General features: G+C 39.2%; 1 protein-coding gene and 1 long non-coding RNA gene across 14 annotated transcripts in view; one reads left to right on the top strand and one right to left on the bottom strand.

Annotated features, from left to right (window-relative positions):
• TBC1D4 (TBC1 domain family member 4) overlaps window positions 1-24,539 on the bottom strand; it is a 176,239-nt gene that overhangs the window by 62,260 nt on the left and 89,440 nt on the right. For 10 of the 11 annotated variants that reach the window (XR_013355706.1, XR_013355705.1, XM_077855367.1 and 7 more), the window contains exons 2-3: window positions 3,846-4,433; window positions 2,170-2,259 (exon numbers count right to left, since the gene is read on the bottom strand). Coding sequence is in view for 9 of the 11 variants with exons in the window: in XM_077855367.1 (XP_077711493.1) it covers window positions 2,170-2,259; window positions 3,846-4,433 (678 nt within the window). In the remaining 2 variants the exon portion in view is untranslated. Of the gene's footprint in view, window positions 1-2,169; window positions 2,260-3,845; window positions 4,434-10,713; window positions 10,853-24,539 lie in introns of those variants that run through there. The other variant, XM_077855376.1, reaches the window with a different exon arrangement.
• LOC144287896 (uncharacterized) overlaps window positions 1-24,539 on the top strand; it is a 51,239-nt gene that overhangs the window by 8,940 nt on the left and 17,760 nt on the right. The window contains exons 3-4 of one of the 3 annotated variants that reach the window (XR_013355708.1): window positions 724-792; window positions 3,963-4,116. This is a non-coding gene — a long non-coding RNA (uncharacterized LOC144287896). Of the gene's footprint in view, window positions 1-723; window positions 793-3,962; window positions 4,117-24,539 lie in introns of those variants that run through there. The other 2 variants (XR_013355710.1, XR_013355709.1) reach the window with 2 other exon arrangements.

The raw sequence follows: 24,539 nt of genomic DNA, 5'->3' as shown, positions 1-24,539 counted from the left end.
TTTTTAGATTTTATTTATTCATTCATGAGAGACACAGAGAGAGAGGCAGAGACATAAGCAAAAGGAGAAGCAGGCTCCCCATGAGGAGCCCAATTGGAACTTGCTCCTAGGACTCCAGGATCATGCCCCAAGCCAAAGGCAGATGCTCAACCACTGAGCCACCCAGGCGTCCCCCCACATCCTCACTTTAAAAAGAGAGGACAGGGGGATCCCTGGGTGGCTCAGCAGTTTGGCACCTGCCTTTGGCCCAGGGCGCGATCCTGGAGTCCCAGGATCAAGTCCCACGTCGGGCTCCTGGCATGGAGCCTGCTTCTCCCTCCTCCTGTGTCTCTGCCTCTTTCTCTCTCTCTATCATAAATAAAAATAAATAAATAAATCTTTAAAAAAAAAAAGAGAGAGAGAGGACAAAGCAAAAATCATTTTTGAACCAGTTTTATATATTTGGTTTGGTTGGTTCTTTTTTCCCCCCTCTATTTTCCCCTCCTCTGAATGTTCGATGAGCATTGCTGTTTTCTTACTGGGAGGCTTGAGGAATGTATGGGTGAGAGGCACAAGTTTTTAGGATAACTCTTTCATTCTGAGCAGCAGGAACTACACTGGACAGTGTATCACTTTATCCTCTGTACTTGCCACAAGGTCCCACTCGCAGAAATGTTCATTGAACATTTACTGAACATCTAAGTACTAAGCTCTATCTTAACATTTTATTCTGATGCCCTACAGAATGAGACACCATGAAATAAGACACCTGCCCTCACAAAACTGATCCTGCGGGGACTCCCCAGTAAACAGGTAATTACACAAAGACTTAATAACTACTTTTTCAGTTCAAGTGAATATAATCTTCCTACCCAATTTTTGGTATTTTAAACCAGAATTTAGAAAATTGCCATTTTTTATTCCTATAATTAGACACTGCTGCTCTCTCAGTTATTTCAGTAGAAAGTTTTTATCTTCGTGCCATAATTTTAGGTCACTAGTAACAAAACATTAAAATATTAGAAGTGTGGGACACCTGGGTGGCTCAGCAGTTGAGCATCAGCCTTCAGTTCAGGTCATGATCCTGGGCTCCAGGATCGAGTCCTGCATCGAGCTCCTTGAGGGGAGCCTGCTTCTTCCTCTGCCTATGTCTCTGACTCTCTTTATGTGTCTCTCATGAATAAATAAAATCTTTAAATGAATAAACAAATAAAATGTTAGAAGTGAAACAGCACTAGCGGAGCCCAAGGCAAATAATTAACAAGAGGTACAAAAGTTTATCATTTTTGAAAGGCAGAACATCTGAATATTAAACCCACAGCTACACTAATTCTGAAATTTAAAAATAAATAGGTAGTCTTGATTTTTCAACGTTAAAATACAAAAGAGGGCCTTGGCAAGACCTGAGTCCCTAGAGGTGCATCTAAGTCATCCTGCTGGGAAAGAAGTTAACCCCTCTCTATTCCAGAAACCTCCACAGATGTATCCTTGCATTCTTCACCTTCCTATATTTAGATCTAGATACTCTCTCTACTCTAGTATCTTCGAAAATTGTTTCTATGTTTACAATACATTTAGGTGGCTTCAACTTTGGGATAGACATCCTAAATTATTACTGTGGGACTTAGGACACTGGTTTATGCCTCTATGGCCTTGTACATGTTTAGCTGTATCAGTTATTTCAAAGGGTTCAAATACAATTTATGATTTAAAAATACACAAAAGGACAAAAATACACCAAAACTTTCTTTTCAAACTTTGGCCTTTACATGAAAAGAAGTGGAAAGTGCTAGTTCTCCTTTTACTATCTACTACGATAATATGACTCAGTGACACCCACAAGTCCCACTGCCCAAGACTCTGAAAAACACTAGCTGTGAAGGTATTTTCAAAAGAACTCACCACCACAAAAATTCCACCTGAGGATGAAATTTGATGAAGTGACATTATGAGGAGAAAGGGGTGATAAAAATGAGAACCAACTATTATGATACAGAGGGACGTGGACAGGATTTTGTTTTTAGTAGAGACACAAACACAGGAGCACTCTTATTTAAGACAAATCCACTTAAAAATTAAAATTAAAAAAAAAACAGTAAAATTTGAGTTTAAGTCTAGTTGTTTGGTGGTTAATTTAAAAACAAGATTTAAGTTGGTTTTGCCAAATATATGACATACTTTAATACGTACCTGAGAACAAGAAGAGATATCTTTAAAATTCTTCTCAAGCACAACTGATTTAGTGTCTGGACTGATAAGGTTAATCTCAAACCGTCCAACCTTAAAAATAAAAACATGCCAGTTAATTTCAACTCACAAGGACCTAATATCTTACTTTACAATGACATATGTAACTAGTGATACAGATTCAATTGTTATATATATCCCTCAACATCCAATCAGTATTTCAACTCCAAATATCAGCTCCCTCAACATATTTCCTCCTTTTGTCTAAAAATCATGAAAATTAAGTTGGTCTTAATTTACAAGATACAAGAAACCATTTTTTTTCATTAAAAATGATTGTCTTTTTAAAAACATGCAACCCTTCTTCACTTCATGATTTCTAAAAACACGAATTATTTTACCATGATTTATAATCATACAAATCATATAATCATTTTGTTGACCAAGTGGTCAACAAAAAGATAATATCTGCAGCTGAGCAGATTAGTTAAAATGTATGAAAATCGCCAACCAAAGAAATTGACATCAATAACTGTGGCTAAGAAAATGAATAAATCTGATAGTCCCAAAAAGAGAGGAAGCTCAGTCAACATATCACCCAAAAAAAGACTGTGGATACTTTCATTACATGCCTAGAGTTATCAAAAGCAAAACAGGACAAAACAAAAGAACCCATGAACTTCTGATAAGCAAGTATTACACACTGGGACTGTTTACCAAGGTACGCTGTGGAATTTCCTACTCAAGGGAGAAGAGTTGCTCATTTTTTTTTCAAGAAAACTCACATCTTACAAGCTTAACCTTGTCAAGAGGACTTAACCTCTCCAGGGCATTGTTTTGACTCAAGTTCTTTTAGGTGGAACTTGACATTTTCTATATCCTGTAGAAATTCAAAAACTACCTTTTAATTAAGGTGTATCTTTTACACCCATAATACAGCTTGCACATTATTTTAGCAACGAATCCAGGAAGTTGTCAGACCCGCGGCGTTTCTTTAACTCTCCTTTTTTGTGCAACATCATCTGAAAATACACCTGTGAGTCTCTAGGCTTTTCCTTCTCTAAGGAAAACTTCCCCCTTCGCCTCCATGCCTATCACACTTGCCCAAATTCACATCTTTAAATCCTCTGTAAGGCACAACATCTATTTAAGAATCAACCTAAGGGGGGGATCCCTGGGTGGCTCAGCGGTTTAGCGCCTGCCTTTGGCCCAAGGCGCGATCCTGGAGTCCCGGGATTGAGTCCCACATCGAGCTCCCTGCATGGAGCCTGCGTCTCCCTCTGCCTGTGTCTCTGCCTCTCTCTCTCTCTCTCTCATGAATAAATAAAAAAATAAATAAATCTTAAAAAAAAAATCAACCTAAGGCAAATGCTGGTGATATGAAGGGTAATCTGTTGAATTGCTTCTTCCTCTCTCCATGCCCTGCTCCCTCACTTCCTAAAATCCATATTCCACGTCGGCCTCTGAGCCCTACTCTATTCCTCTGCTCCTCTGTCCACCTGCTTTCCCTGCTTGCAGGATGGAGTGGAAGCTGAGTGGACCACTGCGGAGCGCGGAATGGGGCGGGGCCAGCTGCCCCTGCGCGCTGAGGCCCCGCCCCCGCCGGCGCCCCGCCCCCGCCCCGCCCCCGCCCCCGCCGGCGCCCCGCCCCGCCCCGCCGGCGCCCCGCCTGGCAGCACCTGGAACAGCATCGTCCTGTTCTTCTCAGAATCCGAGGGCTGTACGTGACTCGGGGCGCTGGCGTGTCTCCTTCGCGGCTGTGGTTTCTGGCTGTTCTCGTGAACTTTCCTTTGCAGGGCTCCGGTAACGCTGCTGCACCGAGAGCGGAACTCCTGCTGTTCATCAAGGCCAGAATCTTCCAGGATGCGCTCGGGGAAGCCCCCCCGGGCGCTGGGCGGCCCCGGCAGGCCGGCCGCGGCCGGTGAGGCAGGCGGGGCGTCGGGGAGCGCGTCCCCTTCCTCGGGCAGGACGTCGGCGGCCGCGCCCGGCGCCGGGGCCTCGAAGACCGCGGGGTCGGCGCCCGCCTCGGTGCCGCGCGGCTCGCCCTGCAGCCTCAGGCGCTGCTGCTCGTGCAGGCTGAACTGCTCCATGCAGTCGTCGATGAGGCTCGACGGCGCCTTCTTGTGGGTCACCGTCACCTTCCCGCAGTACAGGACTTCGAACTTCTGGGAGTTGTAAAAGGCATCCTCGTTGTCTTTGCTGGCTTTGGCATCCTCTTTCATGGCAGCTTTGGATAACTGCCTTATGCTGCTGATAACATCAGGAACCTGGAAAGGAATTTAAAATCCGCGTTTCAGTTGAATATTTAGGGACAATTTATGTTTACCCAGAATTGTTCCTATCACATGCAATGCATTCTCATCCTAAATGGTAACACATAAAAAGTAATAGTCGGACCCTGTATAGGATAACGGGGAAAATTAAATTACACTGTCAGACACAAATAAAGGTAAAATAGATAATTTAATGTCAGTATTATACTTTCCCGTTTTTTTAAAGTCAATTTGTTTATACTATTTCCCATCATCAGCTTTAACTTTTTTTTTTTAAGATTTTATTTATTTATGCATGAGAGACATAGGGAGAGAGTGAGAGAGAGAGAGAGAGAGGCAGAGACTCAGGCAGAGGGAGGAGCAGGCTCCATGCACCGGGAGCCCGACGTGGGACTCGATCCTGGGTCTCCTGGGCTGAAGGCGGCACTAAACCGCCGAGCCACAGGGCTGCTCTACTTTCCCGTTTTAAATGCATTGGCTTCCCAAAACCAAAACTGTGAGACCAAACAGGGTCTGCCAACTTTCAATTTTTTTTTAATTTATTTATGATAGTCACAGAGAGAGAGAGAGAGAGAGAGAGAGGCAGAGACACAGGCAGAGGGAGAAGCAGGCTCCATGCACCGGGAGCCCGACGTGGGATTCGATCCCGGGTCTCCAGGATCGCGCCCTGGGCCAAAGGCAGGCGCTAAACCGCTGCGCCACCCAGGGATCCCCACTGTCAACTTTTAATGAATCATAATATATCCTTTAAGTACGTTGGAAAGTTATTATGAAGGGTCAGAGGTTTAAAAAGTAAAATTGAAAAACGTACACACTAACACATATTAACTGGACATGCAAAAAATAAATGCAAAAAATAAATAAAAGTTATTATAAGTCTCAGCTGAAAGAAACCAAAGTTTCAACAATGAGGATAAAATAAACTTTCTGGGGAATCCCTGGGTGGCACAGCAGTTTAGCGCCTGCCTTCGGCCCAGGGCGCGATCCTGGAGACCCGGGATCGAATCCCACATCGGGCTCCCGGTGCATGGAGCCTGATTCTCCCTCTGCCTATGTCTCTGCCTCTCTCTCTCTCTCTCTCTCTCTCTCTCTCTCTCTCTGACTATCATAAATAAATAAAAATTAATAAAAATAAAAAAAATAAACTTTCTGGATGAAGAGATTAAGATCCCGACACTCATCAATATTAGCCATCAGAAAAAATGCAAATTAAAACCACAGTAAGATAACATTACACACACCTATTAGAATGGCTAACATCAAAAAGACAAAGTGCCTGCTGGGATGTGGAGCAACTGGAACTCTCATACATTGTATGCAGAGATGTAAAATGGCAAAACTGCTTTAGAAAATCTTTTGGGAGTTTCTCAGGAGGTAAACATAGACCTATCTCAGGACCCAGTAATCCTACTCCTAGAGATTTGCTAACAGCCCTGAAAATATGCCCACACAAAAGCTTGTCCACAAATATTCATAGAAGCCTTAGTCTCAACCAATCGTGATGTTCATCACGTGAACACTCACTAACCATCAGGGAAATGTAAATCAAAACCAGAATGAGATATATCCTCTTACCAAGTGGTTATCATCAAAAAAGACCAAAGATAAGCACTGGCAATGATGTGGAGGAAGGGAATCTCCACGTTGTTTTAGTGGGAACATAAACTGAGGCAGTTAAAATGGCAAACAGTATGGGGATTCCTCAAGATAAAAACAGAACCATCATATGATCCAGTAATTCTACTTCTGGGTATATAACCAAAGGAAACAAAATAACTTTCTCAAAGAATATATCTGTACCCCCATATTCACTACAACATTATTAACAATAGCCAAGACATACAAACCACCTCAGGGTCTATCCATAATGAATAAATATAATATACAGATATAAATATAAGTGTATAAATGGAATATTATTTAGCCATAAAATAGGAATCCTGCCATTTGCAACAACATGAATGGACCTCAAGAGCATCATGCTAATTGAAATAAGCTAGACAGAGAAATAGAAATACTGGGTGATCTCAATTATATGTGGCATTTTTAAAAACTGAACTCATAGATAAGGAAAATAGATTGGTGGTTGCCAGGGGCAAAGGAGGTGATGGAGGTGCTGGAATAGTCAAAAGGTACAAACTTCTAGTTACAAGGTAAGTTCTGGGATATCACATACAGCATGGTGATTATTACTAGTAATACTACATTATATATTTGAAAGTTGCTAATCAAGTAGATCTTAAAAGCTCTACTTTTAAGAAAAGGAAAAACAAACCTGCAACTATGTGAGATGAATGATGCTAAACTGATTATGGCAATCATTTCCCAATATGTACATGTATCAAATCACTAAATTATCCACCTTGACCTAATACAACCTTGTATGTCAATTATATCTCAATAAAACTGAAAAAATAAAAGCAAACAGATAAAATGTGGTACAGTCATATAACAGAATACAAATCATCATCTCTTACTTGTTTACCCACTAATCTTTTAACCGGTGTCCGTCCCTTGCCCCCTTCAATCTGCTCTCAAAAGCCAGAGGATCCTTTTTAAACTGAAGTTAGAATCCTTCTGAAACAAATGCCATGTTACTCACCTGTAAATCCTCCAAGCTGTCCATTTCATTAAGAATAAAAGACAAGGGATCCCTGGATGGCACAGCGGTTTGGCGCCTGCCTTTGGCCCAGGGTGCAATCCTGGAGACCCGGGATTTAATCCCACATTGGGCTCCCGGTGCATGGAGCCTGCTTCTCCCTCTGCCTGTGTCTCTGCCTCTCTGTCTGTCTGCCTGTCTCTCTCTCTCTCTGTGTGACTATCATAAATCAATAAAAATTAAAAAAAAATTAAAAAAAAAAGAATAAAAGACAAGATCCTTACAATGCCCTAAGGGCCCATGCCATCTGCATATGACATACGTATATTAAATATGACCTGCGGCTACATGTCTTCCATGACCTCTAATCAACCTATATTTTCAGCTTTTCATCTTAACTGCATTCACTATGACCTTACTCCTAAACTCCCTCTCACACAGTTGAAGCCAAACAGACCTTTTAGCTATTCCCAGAACATGCCCCCCCACTCCTCCCTCAAGAGCTCTGAGCTCCATGCTCCTCTCCCAGTTCACTGCATGGCTCACTCCCTCATTTCATTAAATCCATGCTCTAATGCCACCCCGTGAGACAGCACCTGCCCCCCCCCCCCAAAAACACACACATACACTGACACAGCCAGCAATCCCTGGGTTTTTTTTCCCCCCTACTTCTCTATAGTACTTATCTCTTTTAACATCCTGTATAATTTATTTGCCAGAATGCAGACCCTAGGAGGGCAGTGATTTCTGTCTTTTCTGGGGTTTTTGTTTGTGTTTGTTTGTTTTTTCATTTTTTCCCTCATATCCCAGAACCTAAAATGCTTTCTGGTACAAAGTACATGCTTATGTTGGCCAAAGGTGGGGGGGGGAGAAGAAAGAAGAAAGAACAAAGAAGAAAGAAGAAGAAGAAGAGGAGGAGGAGGAGGAGGAAACTGGGGGGAGGGTAGTTTTTATCTTTGGAAAAGAAGATTATTTTATATTCAGGGTTGTTCTACATTTAGACACATATCTTCAAATCTTCTAGCACCAATTCTGAAACCAGAACTTCTCTTTGACGTAATTATTTGGGATTCAATGCCAGAACACTCACAGTTCAAAATCATAAGGATTTCAGCTTGCTGGTCAAATACTTCCTATGAAAGAATCAAGTCCAAATGCTATAGTTTCGATGACTACCCTGAACACCTGACCTGACTCAGGAAAGAAGTCAGGTGTTTTGTACTAACACATGACCAGCAACCTTAACCCTCTGTCATTTTCTTTTTGCCTTAGTATCTTACCAGGGACAAAGCTAAGGAGAGTGAGCTAGATATTCAACCCTACAAAAAGCAAAATGATTCTAGCGGCTGCTAGGTAAAACTTTAAGATAGTTGGATGCTTTCTTCCTTGTTAACCATATTTCAGGAAATACTTTTCATCTAATTTTGCAAGCCAAGTGTTCATAAATTTCCAAAATGTCTTTGTAAAGTACAGAAGAAATATTATCTGTAGGATTTTTTTTGGACCTGCAGGATTTTGATCTTGCTACAAATATGTAAACTATTTTTAGAGTTATATTCTACGATTGAGACTACAAATAAAGTTAATTCAAACTAAGGTGCCTCAATTCTTCTGTATTACACATTTATACCTTTTCTCTTCCATTAAATTGAGAGCTCTCATATGTGAAGAACTGATTAGGGGCTGAATTTCTATAGTCTTATTGACACTTCTTTGCAACCACAGGCAAAGGCTCAGAACCTAAATGTAATTCAGTTAATGACCCAGTTTATATAAGCAAAGCTTATCAACTTGACTAAACTGAATTGGAACTTCATCTTCCCATAATCTGAGTTCTTGACTGTGCCATAATACCCTCCCCCTCAGGTCATGACCAACAACAGCTTTCAATGACCCGGGATGCAGAGGCTCCACCTGACCTATCAACAGCCAGCTCTGTTTTTGCTTATCATTACACAGAAAACATACATTAAACATTGTACAGCCCCTGCCAACCCACTCAGAGCCCACACCAGGAGAGAGACACTGATAAAGGTCAGTAAAATGTCCATAGTGGGAAAATGACTTATTAGAGAAATATGAAAACCTATGAGGCATTTAATGTGAAGGGTCAATCAGAAGCAGCACAAGAGAAATAAATAGCCCAGTCCTTGCACATACTACTGATATTTTGGAGAAACAACATTCTCTTCTAGGACAGCATTTACTGATATATTTATATGTACATTTTTATGTTTTTGAATGACTTTAATTCTTCATATGTATCATATCTTTCAACATCTCTTTTTTTCCCTGTCTACTATTGTACTGTAAACTCTTAACAGGAAGACTGAGTGGTGGTGATTTTGTTCTTTCTAGAGCTCTTCCATGTGACTGCTAGGAAAGTATTCCATGCTCAGAAGAAACTGAGTAACTACTGTCAGGAAACTGAAGTATAAATAGTAGTGAACAACTTCCTAGAATCCTGATAAAAGTTCTCTAGGATTTATATAGGTTTAGTAAATTCCTTTTGCTAACTCGAGATCTGGCACTCCCAAATATAGAAAGCCATAACTTTTCACTCTGCTTAGTGCTCACTCAAGTGGGAAGTGAATGTACATGTCAAGAATGTCTCCAGTGCCATAGAGCACCTCAAACTACACGCTCCAGGTGCATAATCTAGTTATTCATACTCTAGCTATGAATAGTTCCATTGCTCAGAATCTGACTATGTCACATGGAACGTGATGAGGATTTAATGCCAACTAAAGGCAAGGGGTTTTTTTTGTTTGTTTTTGTTTTTGTTTTTGTTTTTATGATAGTCACACAGAGAGAGAGAGAGGCAGAGACATAAGCAGAGGGAGAAGCAGGCTCCATACACCGGGAGCCCGACATGGGACTCGATCCCGGGTCTCCAGGATCGCGCCCTGGGCCGAAGGCAGGCGCCAAACCGCTGCGCCACCCAGGGATCCCTAAAGGCAAGGTTTTTATTCTGTAGCATGTAATCTTTAACACAAAACAACAATAATGAAAAAGACTCTACACAACAGGGCCTGAGAGATTTGTATTCTATCCCCAGCTCTACCAGGAGTTTGTGCTATTCCGCATCCTAGTGTTTCCTCACCAGTGAAAGAGGGTAGGGGGACTAGATAGTCCGTAAGACCTGATCCAGATCCATATTTCTGTGAGCTTATTTTTGCACCAATGTCAATACAGGAGCAAGGAGATGAAAATTTACTCTACTGTTAAACCAGAAATAGCATAAGTCATTGAAATTATTCATTTTCATTAACACACAATAGTCAATTCAACAAACAATAAATCAACAGGGCTTTTTTCAAATGTCTCATAATATTAAGAAAAAGCACAGTGCCACCTTAAGCCAGTATGTTGTTGTTACACCTTCAGTGACCTCACAAAAGAATTTAGATTCAAATATCAAAAATCAGACAACAGCAATTCCTCATTCTAGAGGGGAAAAAAAATTTCCACTAGATCCCTGGATGTCATGCTGTGGTTTCTCATTAATTATCATAATTAGTTACCACACTCCAAGAAATCCAGGGGTATTATAAAAATTACACTCTACCGGACTTCAAAAGAAAACAAATTCTAAAAGAACCACAATGGATGTTTAAAGGTCTAAGCAAACACTGGAGAAAAATCTGAATTGTAAAAAGCACTAGGGAAAGATACCTTTGGTCAGGAAGCAGGTTGAAAGTCGTTCTCCAAGAGCACTAAATATGCCAACTTGATGCAGTCCTCAATAATTAGCCTTTTGTCACTCTTAAGAAGTTCTTTTCCTTTTTAAGTAAGCCAGCAGTAATTCCGCTGTATTTGTTAACGTCCACGTTATCACTATGCAGCCAATTATAAAAGTTCCCAGGAATAACCGTTATTGCTTCAAAAGTAAAGTATTTCCTGTCTCTGCAATCAGGAAACACACTGATTGTTCAGGACTAAAGAGCAGAAGTTTTAGCTCTCTTTAGAAAGAAACATTTTAAGTTTGATAACCATTGTCTTTTTTTATGCTGCTTAAATAATCACAAGTGTCTAAGGCTTATTAACTATGAAGTCAAGAAAAGATTATAGTATGAAGTCTTTTCCACACAAAAAAAGTGAACAGATGAACTTCAGTAAATGTTTAAACATGGATACAAATATGAATATGAAAATAAGCTTAGGGCAGCCCCTGTGGCACAGCAGTTTAGTGCCACCTGCAGCTCAGGGCATGATCCTGGAGACCCTGGATCAAGTCCCACGTCAGGCTCTCTGCATGGAGCCTGCTTCTCCCTCTGCCTGTGTCTCTGCCTCTCATTCTCTGTCTGTGTCTCTATGAATAAATAAATAAAAAATCTTTAAAAAAAATAAGCTTAAGACATGAAGCAAAAACAATAACTGGATAAATTCTTTTACAATTGGTATGAGCTTAACTGCTTGATTCATTATTAATCATTTTATAATAATTCTAGTAGCCACAGAAAAATTTAGACAAGTACAAAAATGAGAGGGAAAGTATTTTTTTAAAGTTAAGAAAAAATACTAGCAAGCATTTCAAGTAAACTGAAAAAGCTACCTAATGAGAAGAATTAACAATTTAAACTAGTCTCAGTTCAAGAGAGACAATATGAAAAGAAATACATTTGCTTTGAAAGTAATACATGCCTTTAGGAGGAGGGCAGATTTCCCTTCCAAGTATGATTTACTTAAACTAATAAGGGGCACCTGGCTGGCTCAGTGGGAAGGACATGCCACTCTTGACCTCAGAGTCATGAGTTCAAGGCCGACATTGGATGTAGACATGACTCAAATAAATAAAAATTTAGAGGATCCCTGGGTGGCTCAGTGGTTTAGCGCCTGCCTTGGGCCCAGGGTGTGATCCTGGAGACACGGGATTGAGTCCCGCATCAGGCTCCGTTACATGCAGCCTGCTTCTCTCCCTGCCTCTCTCTCTCTCTCTCTCTCTCTCTCTTTCTCTCTCTCTCTGTCTTTCATGAATAAATAAATAAAATCTTTTAAAACTTTTTTAAAAGATCACTCTGCATTTTGAAAAAAACCATTTTGGTCATTTAATGTTATAATTTCTATTTGGCTTTCAAAATCTCCTCTTCAGTGAAAAGTAATCAGAAGGTATGTCTGAGCCATGAAATCCTTCACTTATGTTAAAGAAACGCTACCCATTACCTGATGGCACAGAAGGTTTTTCCAGCCCCCAGTTATTTGGAAGCATAGTCTATGTCGTCATTTTTAAGGTGATGCTGTCTGACAATCTCAATAAAAACACTGATTTTTGGGCAGCCCGGGTGGCTCAGCGGTTTAGCGCCGCCTTCAGCCCAGGGCGTGATCCCGGAGTCCCGGGATCGAGTCCCGCGTGGGGCTCCCTGCATGGAGCCTGCTTCTCCCTCTGCCGGAGTCTCTGCCTCGCTCTCTGCATGTCTAAAAAAAACACTGATTTTTAAAAACCATCTTAACTTTTAACTGAAAGTACTGCAGATAATTCTTTGTATCTGGTTAAAAATATAAATAATAATTTATATTTTAGGGGAAATTTTGCACAGTAAAAAGAGGTCTGATTATCACTAGGTCTAGATTCAGAATCACTAAAGTAATGCAGAATTTTGAAATCACATCATTTTCACACTAAAGGTGCCCTAATGAAATCACCAATCCCCACTATCTTGTTTTACAGATATGAAAACAAACTTCACATCAAAAGTTACACCAATGAAGAAAAACAGGATGAGATTACAGAATGGAGACTATTTAGAGCCAAAGAAAGCAGAGTATCTCCTGACTTAACCCTACAGTCATCCCAGTTGGTTTCTGAGCCACACAGGCTTGAGTCTCAAGACAGTTTCCTCTCAGACCAGACTTTACTCTTTAGATATTTTCAGCCACTTTGCTCCAAAGTCATTTCTGGCTCAGCTCCTCTTTAACTGAGGTTTCTTGGTAGCTTCTAGTTAGCTCAAGCATCAGAGAGGGAAGTTCTTAAAGCCCTTCTGCTAAATTCTCCCCTCCCATTCTGTCTCCCTGCTCCTGTCACTGAATACTGTTGCTGGAAGATAGGACTTGTGCATTTATGACTGTTTCAAATTTACAAGTGTTCTCACTAGTTGAGTTTGGTGCTGGAGAGAAATGGCATGACAAGACAAAAGATGGGGTAGGGGATAAGAATTTAGATGGTGAAGGACCAACAAGAGCAGTTTTTTTCAAATTCCCTTTCCAGGGACGTCTGGGTGGCTCAGTGGTTGAGCATTTGCCTTTGGCTCAGGTCATGATCCCCAGGTCCTGGGATCGAGTCCTGCATCAGGCTCCCCACGAGGAGCCTGCTTCTCCCTCTGCCTATGTCTTTGTCTCTCTCTATGTCTCTCATAAATAAATAAATAAAATCTTTAAAAAAGAAAATCCCTTTCTGGGAGTTATTCTGTATGTTGGCAAATTGAACACCAATAAAAAATAAATTTATTATTAAAAAAATTCCCTTTCAAAAAAGTAAAATCATTATTATAAAAAGTGGATTTGGGGATCCCTGGGTGGTGCAGCGGTTTAGTGCCCGCCTTTGGCCCAGGGCGCGATCCTGGAGACCCGGGATCGAATCCCACATCGGGCTCCCGGTGCCTGGAGCCTGCTTCTCCCTCTGCCTGTGTCTCTGCCTCTCTCTCTCTCACTGTGTGCCTATCATAAATAAATAAAATTAAATTAAAAAATTTATAAAAAGTGGATTTGTCCCTAGTGTGGTATATTAGAAAAGTATATGACGTGATGTGAGAGGCCTGAGTTAACAGCCCCATTCCAGTATCTATTATTATCTGTGGTAAAGACACTGCACATTTTTCCCAGTCTCTAGTTTTTCATTCATCACATAGGAATTACACTGTTAATTTCAGAGACAAAGTGGGAAAATTAAATTAAGTGTGTAAATGTGCCTGACGCAGTGTTGGAACAGTGAAAACATTCTATAATGTTTTAATTAAATCTACAGTATAAGCAGGATTTATACTGTAAAGAGATGGAGGAATTGAGGAGCCGCTGACAAATAAAATATATCTATACTGCCTTCATAAAAATTAAATTGCAGTGAAGGGGGGGATATAATAAATAAGTAAAATATAAAGGATTCTAGATAGTAAAATTGCCAAGGAGAAAAATGGTGCAGGGAAGGGGGGTAAAAAATTTGGAGGGAGTGGCATAATAGCTGCAATTTTAGAGAAAGAACTCTCATGGAATATTTGAGTAAAAACCTAAAGTCAGCAAGGAGGTGAGCCATACAGACATTTAGGGGAGGAACATTCCAGGCAGACAGAACACCAAGAACAAAGGCCCTGAAGCAGAAACTTGCCTGGTGTATTCAGGGACCAGAGAGGAGCCAGTGTAGCTGGATGTGAGGGAGATTATCAAAGAGGCCTCTGTGGGGACCAGGAGGCATGTCAATCACACAGGGCCCTGGAAAGACTTTGGCTTTTACTCTTGGTGAGAGACAATGCCCCTGTAGGGTGCTGAGTCAGATACTTAAAGGCCTCCATTGCCTGTTGTGTGAAGAAGAGACGGCAAGGGTAAGGAGCAGGAGCCACTGCCCCCAACCAGGGGGAGCTAACAGGGGCTCACAGAGGAGTTACAGCAAGGAAGCTGTGAGAAACTGAAGGTTTCTGAATATAATTTTAAAGACACAGTCAAGATGACCTGCTGATGGATCTAATGTGGCATGTAAGAGAAGGAAAGGAGGCACGGATGAATTTAATGGGTTTTGGCCAGAGGAACCAGAAAAATAGAGTGGCGGTAAAATAGGCTGTGAGGAGGGGAGGCTTCAGAGAGCAGGGGCTTAGTTTTAGACACATTAATTCTGAGAAGCTTATAGGTATCTAAGGGGAGATATATACATGAATATATATGTCTAGAACTCAGGGAAGAGGAGAAAGCACAGAAAGAAAAATTGGAAGGCATTAATATATGGATGGTATTCAAAGCCTTGAGATGAGCTTATAGGAGAGTAGGTATGATGACAGAGAGAGGCATAGAGAGCCAGGCAAAGAGAATGTCTTTAAAGACAAAGCCCTGAGGCACCCATGTTTATAGTCCAGGAAATGCAGAGATGTGAGTAAAGGAAAATACAAGACCCAGGGACAAAACCAGGTGAATATGATATTCTGAAGCCAAGTAAGAAAGGTTTCCAAGAAGGAAGGATGGAGTAAGCAACATGAGAGGACAAGGTGACTTTGACAATAAAAGTGTTAGTGGGGACTTAGAGCAAAGTCCTTACAGGAGTAAGAAAAAAGAAAATTCTCCAAAGAAAATTCTGGGAACAATATCCAAAACAAGAGGTCCAGGAAGCCTATTAGGGTGGCAGCTGTAGGTACAAGTGAATCAAAAGAGGCTTCTCTCCTAGATGTAAGAAATGATAGCCTCAATAGAAAATATCCAATGGTAAAGGGGAAATTGATGATCTGAAGGAAGAAGACAGTATTGCTGGAAATATCCTTAAGTAGGCAAGAGGAAGCAGCATCTAGGGCACACTGGAAGAGTCTGAACTGACCCACGGACATGGACAGTTAAAGGAAAGGAAAAGGCAAAATATAAAATACAGACGCAGGAAGATGAAATGGAGGGCATAGAGAATTTCTCCTCTAACTCCTTTAATTTCCTAAGTAAAATAAAAAGCATGACCATCAGCTGAGGTGAGGATGGGCAAGAAGATAAACACAGTATGGAACACTGAACGATGCAATTCAAAGCTGACTATAGGCAAAATTGTGAGGTGAAATGATCTTTAGACCTCTTAAGCTACCCTTTTTTATGTTCTGACGATGTTGAATGTGACCCCTAAAACCCCTTCATGGGAAAATGTGCATTTTAATCTAAGGTTGAACTTGAGAACACATGGACCACGTGAAATTCAGGAATGAGCCAGCAATTAAGGAGAGATTTTGTGCTCTAAATGAAATCATGTAGGTAAACTGCTTTTTCTGCCTAGGATGAGATTTGAAGCTATCCTATATAAGTAATATTTATATAAGAATACATTTTGGGGTGGGGGCGCCTGGTTGGCTCAATCAGTTAAGTGTCTGCTTTCATCTCAGGTCATGATCCCAGGATCCAGGGATGGTGCCTCACTGCATTGTCCAGCTCCATGCTCAGTGGGGAGTCTGCTTCTCCCTCTCCCTCTGCTGCTCCTCCCCACTTCCCAAGTGCATGTGTGGGCTCTCTCTTTCTCATTCTCCCTCTCAAATAAATAAATAAAATCTTAAAAAAAAAAAAAAAGAATACATTTTGGAAAAAGTTTGCATACATTTAAACAAAAAAGAAATACAATTCTTTACCTTACCAAATAAGAGGTACACAGTTGGGTTATAAAGTATTTGTATTGCTTATAAAAAATAATTCCATATTTCTTTTATTGGATATGGATATTTATATAAATATTACCAATAAGATAAAATAAGCAAAGTCATTAACACAAGAAAGTTAAGTTGGTCTTCTATTTCTTAACTGTAATAACATAGAATAGGGGCATCTGAGAAGCACCCCTGAAATGAAGTTATTTATTTTTTTAAGCTGGCACTATGAGACCCACAGTTTCTTTTTTTTTTTTTTTTTTTAACAGGATGGTCTTTTTTTTTTAATTTTTTATTTATTTATGATAGTCACAGAGAGAGAGAGAGAGAGGCAGAGACATAGGCAGAGGGAGAAGCAGGCTCCATGCACCGGGAGCCCGACGTGGGATTCGATCCCGGGTCTCCAGGATCGCGCCCTGGGCCAAAGGCAGGCGCCAAACCACTGCGCCACCCAGGGATCCCGAGACCCACAGTTTCAAATGCAGCATAGCCCTTTACTGAACCACAGATCACTTTCAATGTGAGATCAACCTGTTACCTGCTTATTCAACTGGATGTCTTCTAGTCATCAAATTAGTCCTATTATTTACTTCATGCTCACATTTTTTTAAGTATACAGTTCAAAACTGATAAACCTCTAGCCAGCCTATCTAAAAAAAAAGAGAGGACACAAATTATTATCAGATATCAAAGAAGGGACATCACTACAGATCCCATGGAAATTAAAAGGATAATAAAAGAATATTATGAATCACCTCACTCTCAAATATTTGATATCTTAAATAGGCCAAATCTGGACAAAACTCATACAAGAAGAAATAGGTGTTCTAAGTAGGTCTATTTCTATTAAAGAAATTATATCAATGATTAATAATTTTCCAAACCACTGATCTTCAAGCCCTGATAGGCTCACTGGCGAATTCTATAAAACATTTAGGAAAGAAATTATACCAATTCTGTACAATCTCTTTCAGAGGGAAGAAACAGAGAAAATTCTTCTAGCATTAACCTAATACCAAAACTAGACAAAGATGTTACAAGAAAAAAAGAACTATAGACCAATATATCTCATGAACATAGACAGATGTAAAAATTCTTTTTTTTTTTTTTAAAGATTTTATTTACTTATTCATGAGACAGAGAGAGAGAGAGAGAGAGAGGCAGAGACACAGGCAGAGGGAGAAGCAGGCTCCATGCAGGGAGCCCGATGTGGGATTCGATCCCGGGTCTCCAGAATCAGGCCCTGGGCTGAAGGCGGTGCTAAACCACTGAGCCACCCGGGCTGCCCAGATGTAAAAATTCTTAACAAAATACTAACAAATGAAATCCAAAAATGTATAAAAATAATTATACACCAAGACCATGTGGGATTTGCCTAAAGTATGCAAGACTAGTTCAACATTTGAAAATCAATTAATGCAATCCATCATATCAACCAACTAAAAAAGGAAAATCACCTGATCATATTAACAGATGCAGAAAAGGCACTTGACAAAATCCAACACCTATTCATTATAAAAAAAAAAACTCTCAGCAAACTAGCAACAGAGGGAAACTTTCTCACTTGATAAAATTTTTTCTACAAAAAAACTAAAGCTGGGATCCCTGGGTGGCGCAGCGGTTTGGCGTCTGCCTTTGGCCCAGGGCGTGATCCTGGAGATCCAGGATCGAGTCCCACGTCGGGCTCCCGGTGCATGGAGCCTGCTTCTCTCTCTCTCTCTCTCTCTCTGTGTGTGACTATCATAAATAAATAAAAAATTAAAAAAAAAAAACCTAAAAAAAAAAAAACTAAAGCTAACATCATAGATAATGGTGAGTATCTCAAAACATTCCTACTAAGATCAAGTATAAGGCAAGGATGTACCCCCTCACCACTCCTCTTTTTAATGTCGTACTCGAAGTCCTTGCCAATGCCATAGGCAAGAAAAAGAAACAAAAGGTATAAATTTGGGGCAGGAAGAAATAAAACTGTCCTTGACCTCAGTCGACATAACTGTCAATGTAGAAGATCTGAAAGAATCAGAGACAGAACAAAGTAAAACAACAAGAAAAAAAACCTCACTCTCCCAGAATAAGTAATTACAGCAAAGTTACAGGATATAAAGTTAATATACAAAAGTCATTTGCTTTCCTATAAGCTAGGAATAAAGAAGAGAATTTGAATTTTTTTTTCTTTTTTTTTTTTAATTTTTATTTATTTATGATAGTCACAGAGAGAGAGGCGCAGAGACACAGGCAGAGGGAGAAGCAGGCTCCATGCACCGGGAGCCCAATGTGGGATTCGATCCCGGGTCTCCAGGATCGCGCCCTGGGCCAAAGGCAGGCGCCAAACTGCTGCGCCACCCAGGGATCCCGAGAATTTGAAATTAAAAGCAAAATACTATCTACATTAGCACCCTCCAAATTAAACACTTAGGTATAAATATAACAAGATATGTGTAAAGTTTATATGAGAAAAACTACAAAACTCTGATGAATCTAATGAAAGAAAAACTAAACAAATGGGGAGATAGTCCAAGTTTATGATTAGGAAGACTCAACATTGTCCAAAGGTCAGTTCTGCCCAACTTGATCTATAGATTCAATTCAATTCCAATCAAAATCCTAGAAACTTATTTTATGGATAAACTGATTCTAAAGTTTATATGGAGAAGCAAACTCAGAGTAGCCAAGACAATACTGAAACAGAGCAAAGTTGGAAGATCAACACTATCCAACTTCAAGACTTACTATATAGCTACAGTAATAAAGGCTGTGTGGTGTTAGTGAAAGAACAGACAAGTAGATCAATGGGACAGAATAGACAGCCTAGAAATAAACCCACATAAATACAGTTAGCTGATCTCTGACAAAGTAATAAAGACAATAGGGCAAAGATGGTCTCTTTAACAAGTGGTACTGAATGACCAGACATGCAAAAAAAAAAAAAAAATTCCTCTAGACACAGAGTACACTCTTCGCAAACTCAATTATTAACTCAAAATGGATTACAGACCTATATGCAAAATGCAAACACATAAAACTCCAATAAGATAGCATAAGAGAATATTTAGATGACCTTGGGTATAGTGATACCCTTTTAGTACATGAAAGGCATGATCCATGAAATAAATAATAAATAAGCTAGACTTTACTAAAATTAAAACTTCTATTCTACAAAAAAAAAAAATTCTATTCTACAGAAGACATTATCAAGAGAGCTATAGACTGAGACAAAATATTTGCCAAAGACACTTCGGCTAAAGGACTATCATCCAAAATATACAAAGAACTCTAAAACTTAACTACAAGAAACAAACAACCTCATTAAAAAATTGGTCAAAGACTTTGACACCTTGCACCAAAAAAGATAAATAGATGGCTAATAAGGATATAGAAAGATATTCCACATATATCACTAAGGAAATGCAAATTAAACAACAGTGAGATATGACTACATAGTTATTAGAATGGCTGAAATCTGGAACACTATCAACATCAAATGCTGGGGAGAATGTGGAGGCAAAAGAAAGTCTCACATACTGATGGTAAGAATGCAAAATGGTACATAGCCACTTTGGAAGAGTTTGGTGATTTTTTTTTTTACAAAACTAAAAATACTGGTTTCTTAGAAAACTAAACATACCCTTATCCTACAATATAGCAATCACTCTCCTTAGCATTTACTCAAAGGAACTGAAAACACCTGTTCACACAAAAACCTGCACATAGATATTTATAGAAGCTTTATTCATAATCGAACTTGGAAGCAACCAAGATGTCCTTCAGGACGTGAATGGATAAAATGTTGTACATCCAGACAATGGAATATTACTCATTGCCAGAAAGAAATGAGCTATTAAGACATGAGAAGACAGGGAGGAATCTTAAATACATATTCATAAGTGAAAGAAACCAATCTGAAAAGGCTTGTGCTGTATGATTCCAACTATATGACATTCTGGAAAAGGAAAAAAACTATGGAAACAATAAAAAGGGTGAGGGGGAGAGGGAAGGATTACTGGGCACAGAGGATATTTTAGGGCACTGAAAATACTCTGTATGGTATGATAGTGATGGATAGAAGTCATTATAAATTTGTTCAAAGAATATACCACAGCAAAAATGAACCCTAAAATCAACTACTTACTGTGAGTGATCACAATGTGTCAATGAAGGTTCATCTTTGGTAACAAACACAATTCTCATGAATCATGCTGATAATGAGGGTAACTATACACGTAAGGGAGCAAGGGTATCTGGAGAATCTCTGTTCTTTCCTCTCAATTTTATTGTGAACCTCAAATTGCTTAAAAAAATTAAGTCTTCTAAAAAAATAATAGTCCAATACCATTTGTATTTGCTCTAAGAAACACTAGAGGGAGCTTTCCTACATGAACTAGTTTAACTAAGGCGGGGAAATTAAGCATTTTCTAATACTGAAAAAAAATAAATGCCACTGTTTGTAAATTATTACTACTGCTCCCATTCTGACTTATAAAATTAAACACTGGCAAGAAATTTTTTTTTTTTACTGGCAAGTAAATTAACTGATATTTTAACTCATTAGTTTGGCAATAAATTTAATAAGCCTTCGAATAAAGTTAGACTGAAAAACTTGGAATACATCAAAATTAGCACTTGATAATCTTGATTCTGTTACATATTTTCAAACAGGACCCAATAAACTTGGTAAGAAAGATCAGTCTCAGTCCTTTATCATGATACACGAAAGTACAAAGCCATCTAAACAAAATGCTAAAACCAGACACTTATCAAGTAGTTTCAGGCATTTCATAGTCTGAACTAATAAGAGGAGGACTTTTTGAGCAAAGCTTAATTGGGAAATAGAATGGGCCTGGGGAAAAGAGTGAAGGGAGCAAAAGCTAAACCCAGAGAGACCTGGACATAACAAGCTCTGGCTAAGATCAGTAGATAAAGCTGTAATATTATCAGGAAGGGAAAATTAAAAACCACCATGCCTTTCTCAGAAGCCTATTTTTGTCCTGGCCTTCTGTATGACTTCAGATATTTACACCACCACAACAGAATTTTTCGCCTTGCAAATGAAAATAATATGACATTCTTGAACTTTTTTTCAGAGTCATCAGTTATCTATATACATTAGCTACTAAATGGGCATATGTCTCCCTTCTTCAAAGAAGAAAAGTCCTAACTGCTGGCTACTCCAGAATAAAAAGGAAAAGATATATTCACTTCTTTCCAATATTAGGCTGGAAAAAAGGGCAATACTAAGCAACCAGAAGCCTAATCTCTGACCTGGATTAGCACTTCCATGGGTGAAAGAAAGGTACTGTCTCCACTGCTCATGCTGGAGCTCTATACTGCACTATCTCCAACCCCAGAGTAGAATTAAACTCCTGCCAACAACGTAAGTCATTACGGAGTATGCCTGATACAGCTGTCCCTAGTAGAATGAAAAATACGTGTGTACGATAATATCTTACAGTACAACTTGCATTTCTTGCCCTCATTCTTTCTTCTTATTGTTGACTATGGTGAACATCACCTAGAAAAGTTTCTGATCAGAAAATACTTTTTTCAGAGCTGATACTAGCTTTTCAAAGGTATTCTTCTTTCTTCATTAAATATCAAAGACCCCCTCCCCACCCCCATCCCATGTGCCTTGTGTGGACTGGGAAAATGATACCAAAGGAGAGCTTATAATGATTTAGGTGACTCAATCCCATTTTTGACCAATTACAGAAACAATAGGATGTTTGAGCCTTTGAGAGTCCTAAAGAAAATATCCCTTCTATGACCCTCATAGGCATTTGATACTGAACCAGATTAATGAATATAGTACTTCCAAAGCAATAAACCTCTACCTTTGAAGTCTCTAAAATGTCACCATGTTGCCTGAAAGCCACCTGGAAGAGTGCCCCGTCATAACTAGGTCTTTGTCCTAAAATGTGCCCTGTAGTCAGAAATCTCCTATCCCTATCAACACAACTCAATTGCATGACACCATTACCTTTCAATTAATTGACCTTCCATGATTTTGTTATGATTTCAAGTAAACTTTGGTAACACAGTGTATCAAATCTCCCCCACCTCCCACCAAAAAAAAAAAAAAAAAGTATTTTTACTTATTGAATTTCATGTATGTCAAACATTACACTGTCAAATTTTAATTCCTTGAAGAAAACTCTCATTTTAGAATTTTATATAGAATAAGTGACACTGAAATATTTTTCATGATTTAATAGGCTTAATTTTCTAATACTCAAAATGCTTCCTCCTCTCTATTAAATGAAATCATGATTACAGCAATGCTTCACTACTGACATTACAATCAACATAACTGAAGATAAAAGAAATTCAGGAAATCTGTTCAGTGGCTACTAAATAATTTGCCTGTATATAGTATGATAATATGGCCAGAATTTATTTTCACAAAAATTCCAAAAGAAATCTGAGCTGTGTCTTTCCAAAATTCACAACTTCAAAGTCAGAAAGCAAATTTAGTATATATGCTGCTGAAGAAAGCACCAAAAAGCAAATTTAAAGCAAACTAGTAGTCCTTGTTTTTTTACATACATGGACTACTTTCAAGAAAGAATAAGATGACTCTCACCATAAATTATTTATGAATGGCTTATCAGAATTAGGCACTGTTTTATGTAAATAGCACCAACCTGAATTTAGAACAAAGAGTTCTAGAGGATGCCAGCAATTCTTGTACCCTTCTCTCCATCCCCCACAAAGTAGATCACAATGAAGGGCATGTAATCTAAGCTGGACCAGTGACAGATACTGGCACAGGTATGTGACCCAAGACAGATCAATCTGAGTCACTCCTCAATATTTTTCAAACAGAAGACAAGACCATTTTCAATCTCATTTTCAATCTGCATTTTCAAGGTATTGAGGAAGTTGGTCTGATACTACAAGGGACTATATATATATATATATATATCCCTTTGATGGAGAAGGCCAGTCTAGAGTAACACAAAATGAAACATAGAGGAAAAGAGAATTAAAACCAAGAGATGAAGAGAAAGAGTTCCATGGGGTCAGGTTCCTGGTTGTAGACCTCGAAAGTTTGGCTAACGAGCTCTGGGTCACCTCCAATTCTAGGAGTCACTCAGGATCTTTTCATATGGGTAGTGGTTTTCACCCTCTCCCCAAGAGTCCTACTAATATGAATGTCTATATGGATTGATAGGATTGGATTCATCTACTATGATGAAACCCATAACAACAACTGGTTACAGAAAACAGTTTATTTGCCTCTCACATTAAAGTCCAGGGTACAGTACTAGGCTTGTTTTGGTACTTCATCATGTTACTAGATATCAAAGATGCAGGTTCCTTCTTTCTTCTTGTTCTGAATTTGGGGGGCCTGTACCACATGGTCCAAAATAGTGGCAAATGAATTCCAGGCAGCAGGACAAGAAGAAAGAATGAATAGGGAAAAAGAGAAAGCAAGGGGTATGGCCCCTACAAAACACACACACACACACACAAACATTTTCTTTAAAAAGTCACCACACAAAAATCCTACTTGCATCCCAGTGGTCAAAAATAGAGGAATTGCTAGCAACAAGAGAGGCTAAGAAATGTAGTCCTGACTCTGAATGTCTATGTACCAAGAGTAGAATTTTGTTACTAAGGGAGAACAGGAACAACCTACATTCCTGCCACAATTGTCAATGATCCATCAGAGAAAAGGCGTCAGAGCTCTTCAACAAAGAAAAACTAGGGATAGATATGTCAGGGTATTTAAATCATGTAATCACTCTGAAAAGACAGGGCTCGTGTCACAGCTACAGAAATATGTCCTTAATAAAGATAAGACTGATCTCATTGTTCCAAAATTTTCCCAAATTGAAGCCAAAAACTTTCTTATCAATCCTCAAAGACAGTTGAGACTATAATTTCTTACTCAAAGATAATAAAGCACTCTATGATAATAGTATCACTAAGCTGCATCTACAGTCATTACTGAAATTTATAAGTATTTTTTCTAAATAGAGTCATGTTAGTCTGGTGGTCGTTATGTAAACTTTTATGTGTCTATAAAGACAGCAGTGGGACAACAATCCTCAACCACCTAAAACCAATTTAAAACTGTGATAGGTTCCTGCGTATATTATTCTGGTGAAATCACAAAGCAATGAGACCAATTAATAAATACAATTAATACAAATTAAATTCTTCATTATGTTTCATCTTGGAAATTACAGTCAA

Source organism: Canis aureus, chromosome 17 (genome assembly GCF_053574225.1).
Source record: "Canis aureus isolate CA01 chromosome 17, VMU_Caureus_v.1.0, whole genome shotgun sequence".
Taxonomy (NCBI): Eukaryota; Metazoa; Chordata; class Mammalia; order Carnivora; family Canidae; genus Canis; species Canis aureus.
The sequence above is the reverse complement of the archived record's forward strand: the minus strand, read 5'-3'. Positions and strand labels throughout refer to the sequence as shown.